The following is a 2,706-nucleotide window of genomic DNA, read 5'->3' as shown; positions in this document are numbered from 1 at the left end:
TTACAGACTCAAACATGTATACAATAATATTTACAAGACATTTTATTCCACGCCTATAATCATACCATTTTTAAAGTCTTAATCTATATACAGTATATGTAAAAATATTTTATATGTCATCTTTGTAAACTCTGAAGTCACGTAAATGTAATACGCATATATCAGTCTTTTTTTGCGCATGTTGTACGTAGACGCTGTTGTGAATGGTACATTTTCACACAGCAATTAGGCAAATAGTAGTCCATAATCCATGTTCCTCCTATGTTCAGTTCTGTCTACCTTTAAGTTGAAATGAAGAAACAATTCATTGTGACCTATCGAACATTCTCGACAGTAGGGTCCAAAATGGCGCATGGACAGGAAATGCCCCTTGGAATTAGACTTCACTTCCATCCCTACTGTATATAAGGCTGTTGACGCTGAAGGTGTTGTAAAAATGGCTGTTGAATTGGTTGGCCTGGTTGTTGGTGGAGGGGAACGAGTTGTAATAAGAGGCCCTGTTGAGGTGCAGACTGTTGTCCTGCATGTCCACAGATGGTTCTGTTAGAGAGCCTGAGGGGAAAGTGCCCAAACCAGTGATGTTTCTCTGTGTCAGTTCATTCACCAACCCCAAAGACATCTGTCTGTTCGCTGAGCTTGTGTCCAAGGAGGTCATATTGCTAAAGAAGTTGTTCAGGCAGGGTGTGGACGTGATCCCCGGGGGAGACGTACTTTTCCGGTCATCGGAACCTACTTCCATTTCGGGGGACGATGGTGCCATTATGGATGGACTCTCCGCACCTTTTCCCCCTAAGGATGGACGAACGTCTTCACCTTTACCCCCTACAGCGTCGGCGACGTTGGATTCCGATCTGCGCTTTCTCTTCCTGCGGAAATTGCCGTTGTCGAACATCTTCTCGCAGTTGGGATCCAGTGTCCAGTAGTTCCCTTTTCCTGTTAAGGCAGAATTAAAATAAAATATAAAAATGAAAAAAATGAAAAAGAGCTCAAATAATGAGCTCGGGTACAAAATGTTCACATTGGCATCTTTTCTCTTTCTACCTGTATTTATTCAAGTACTTACAGAATTAATAAACCTAAATATTACCTATTGCTTTGGCAAAGATAGACTTATAATTTATGAGCCATAAGTCATCCTCTATCACATTGGTTATTTTGTAATAATTAGGGTAATAAACAATAAACAACAAACCAAAAAAATGCCAGAGTTTTCTGGGAACTAAGTTATTTTAATAATTACTTCAATTAAGGTTTTTTTTATTATGTATATATATATATATATATATATATATATATATATATATATTACACAAATAAATGCAATTTCCTAATATAGTCTACCCATTTTGTAATGGTCTGATAATGTAGATCAACCACATAGCAAAAATAAAAAATCATTTTCTGCAATTCTGTTAATAGTTACATTGCTGATTTTGTAAACTTTGGGATTAATAATCAATATTTAGAAGAAGTGGTATAATTTACATTCTTGCTTACATTTTCTCTCTCTCTCCCTTTAGAACCTAGATGACCAGCAGGTCCCTGTGATGAACTTACTTTTTATGTACAACAGGGCTCTGGGGTCTGGGTTAGTTATAGCTTGAATTAACTGCTTTACAACATGTAGTAGCCACTTAGAATTTACATGATTAAACACACTGTTTTGTTCAATAAATTACAAAACAATGCTCCTCACCTGGATCATCTTCATCTCTCGGAACCTTCTTGAAACAGTCATTCAAAGACAGGTTGTGCCGAATCGAGTTCTGCCAGCCAGCTTTACTCTTTTTGTAGAAAGGAAAGTTGTCAGCTACATACTGGTATATTTGGCTAAGCGTCAGCTTCTTCTCCGGGGCATTTTGAATGGCCATGGCAATGAGAGCGGAATAAGAGTACGGCGGTCTCACCAACTTGAGCAGTTCTTCCTGGGAAGCTATTGACAGCCAACCCAAGTCTGTTCCACCAAAACTCGAAGAGCCGGGAAGAAACTGTCTTTGTGATCCATAGGTTGGTGGCATGTAAGAGGCAGGATTGCTTCCATGTAGATAACCGGACGAATTATTCACGCCAGGCCCACCGAGCCATAAATAGGGATTAGTCGGGGGAGCGTAATCCCCTATCCCATAGTTTGCTGTCCTCTGTGAGGAGTGGATGTTCTGCTGGTGATACATGCTAAAGTTCTCACAATACACGGCCATTTCTGGTGCCTCCTGAGCACTTTTTGGGTGAGGCTGGTGTAGGCTGGACGTCGTAGATCTCTGATGAGCTGAAAGATGAACGGAGTTCATAATCTTTTGCAGCACCTTTAAGATTTAAGGTGCTTTTAGCAACAGGTGCCTAATGTGCTGGAAGCCCTGTCTTTATACCTCCCAAGTTTAGTGATCCTCCCTGCCTGGGGCAAGTAATGGGTGTGTTTTGAGATGTTGTTTCATTCTCAGCAGCCAGTTGGATGCCTCAGTTGAAAGACAGGGGTGTACAAAGTGAAGGGCCGATCACCAAAGAGGCACCAGGCACAGCAATCTGTCTTTTTCATTCATTGTTCTACTGATCTGTCTGCAACTGCAGGCAAGAATTTTAAAGTTTTTTTGGTTTTTTTTTTAACTTGCTGACTCGGACATAATTTGGAATTTAAAATATAAGCAATTGTCTACCGGTTTTAAAGGCAGGTTTGGAAAACTCAAAGATTAAAATTTTTTATAATATATT

General features: G+C 39.7%; 1 protein-coding gene across 1 annotated transcript; it reads right to left on the bottom strand.

Moving 5' to 3' along the window:
• Positions 1–376: 376 nt before the first annotated feature.
• LOC149285114 (forkhead box protein I1c-like) lies at positions 377–2,288 on the bottom strand. The gene is made up of 2 exons (XM_089495819.1): positions 1,697–2,288; positions 377–933 (listed from the first exon to the last, which is right to left on the bottom strand). The coding sequence occupies exons 1-2, from the start codon at positions 2,286–2,288 to the stop codon at positions 377–379; spliced, it is 1,149 nt and encodes a 382-aa protein (XP_089351945.1).
• Positions 2,289–2,706: the final 418 nt, after the last annotated feature.

The sequence above is a fragment of the Sceloporus occidentalis genome, unplaced genomic scaffold (assembly GCF_023333645.1).
Source record: "Sceloporus occidentalis isolate IW3139 unplaced genomic scaffold, rSceOcc1.0.p SCAF_84, whole genome shotgun sequence".
Taxonomy (NCBI): Eukaryota; Metazoa; Chordata; class Lepidosauria; order Squamata; family Phrynosomatidae; genus Sceloporus; species Sceloporus occidentalis.
The sequence above is the reverse complement of the archived record's forward strand: the minus strand, read 5'-3'. Positions and strand labels throughout refer to the sequence as shown.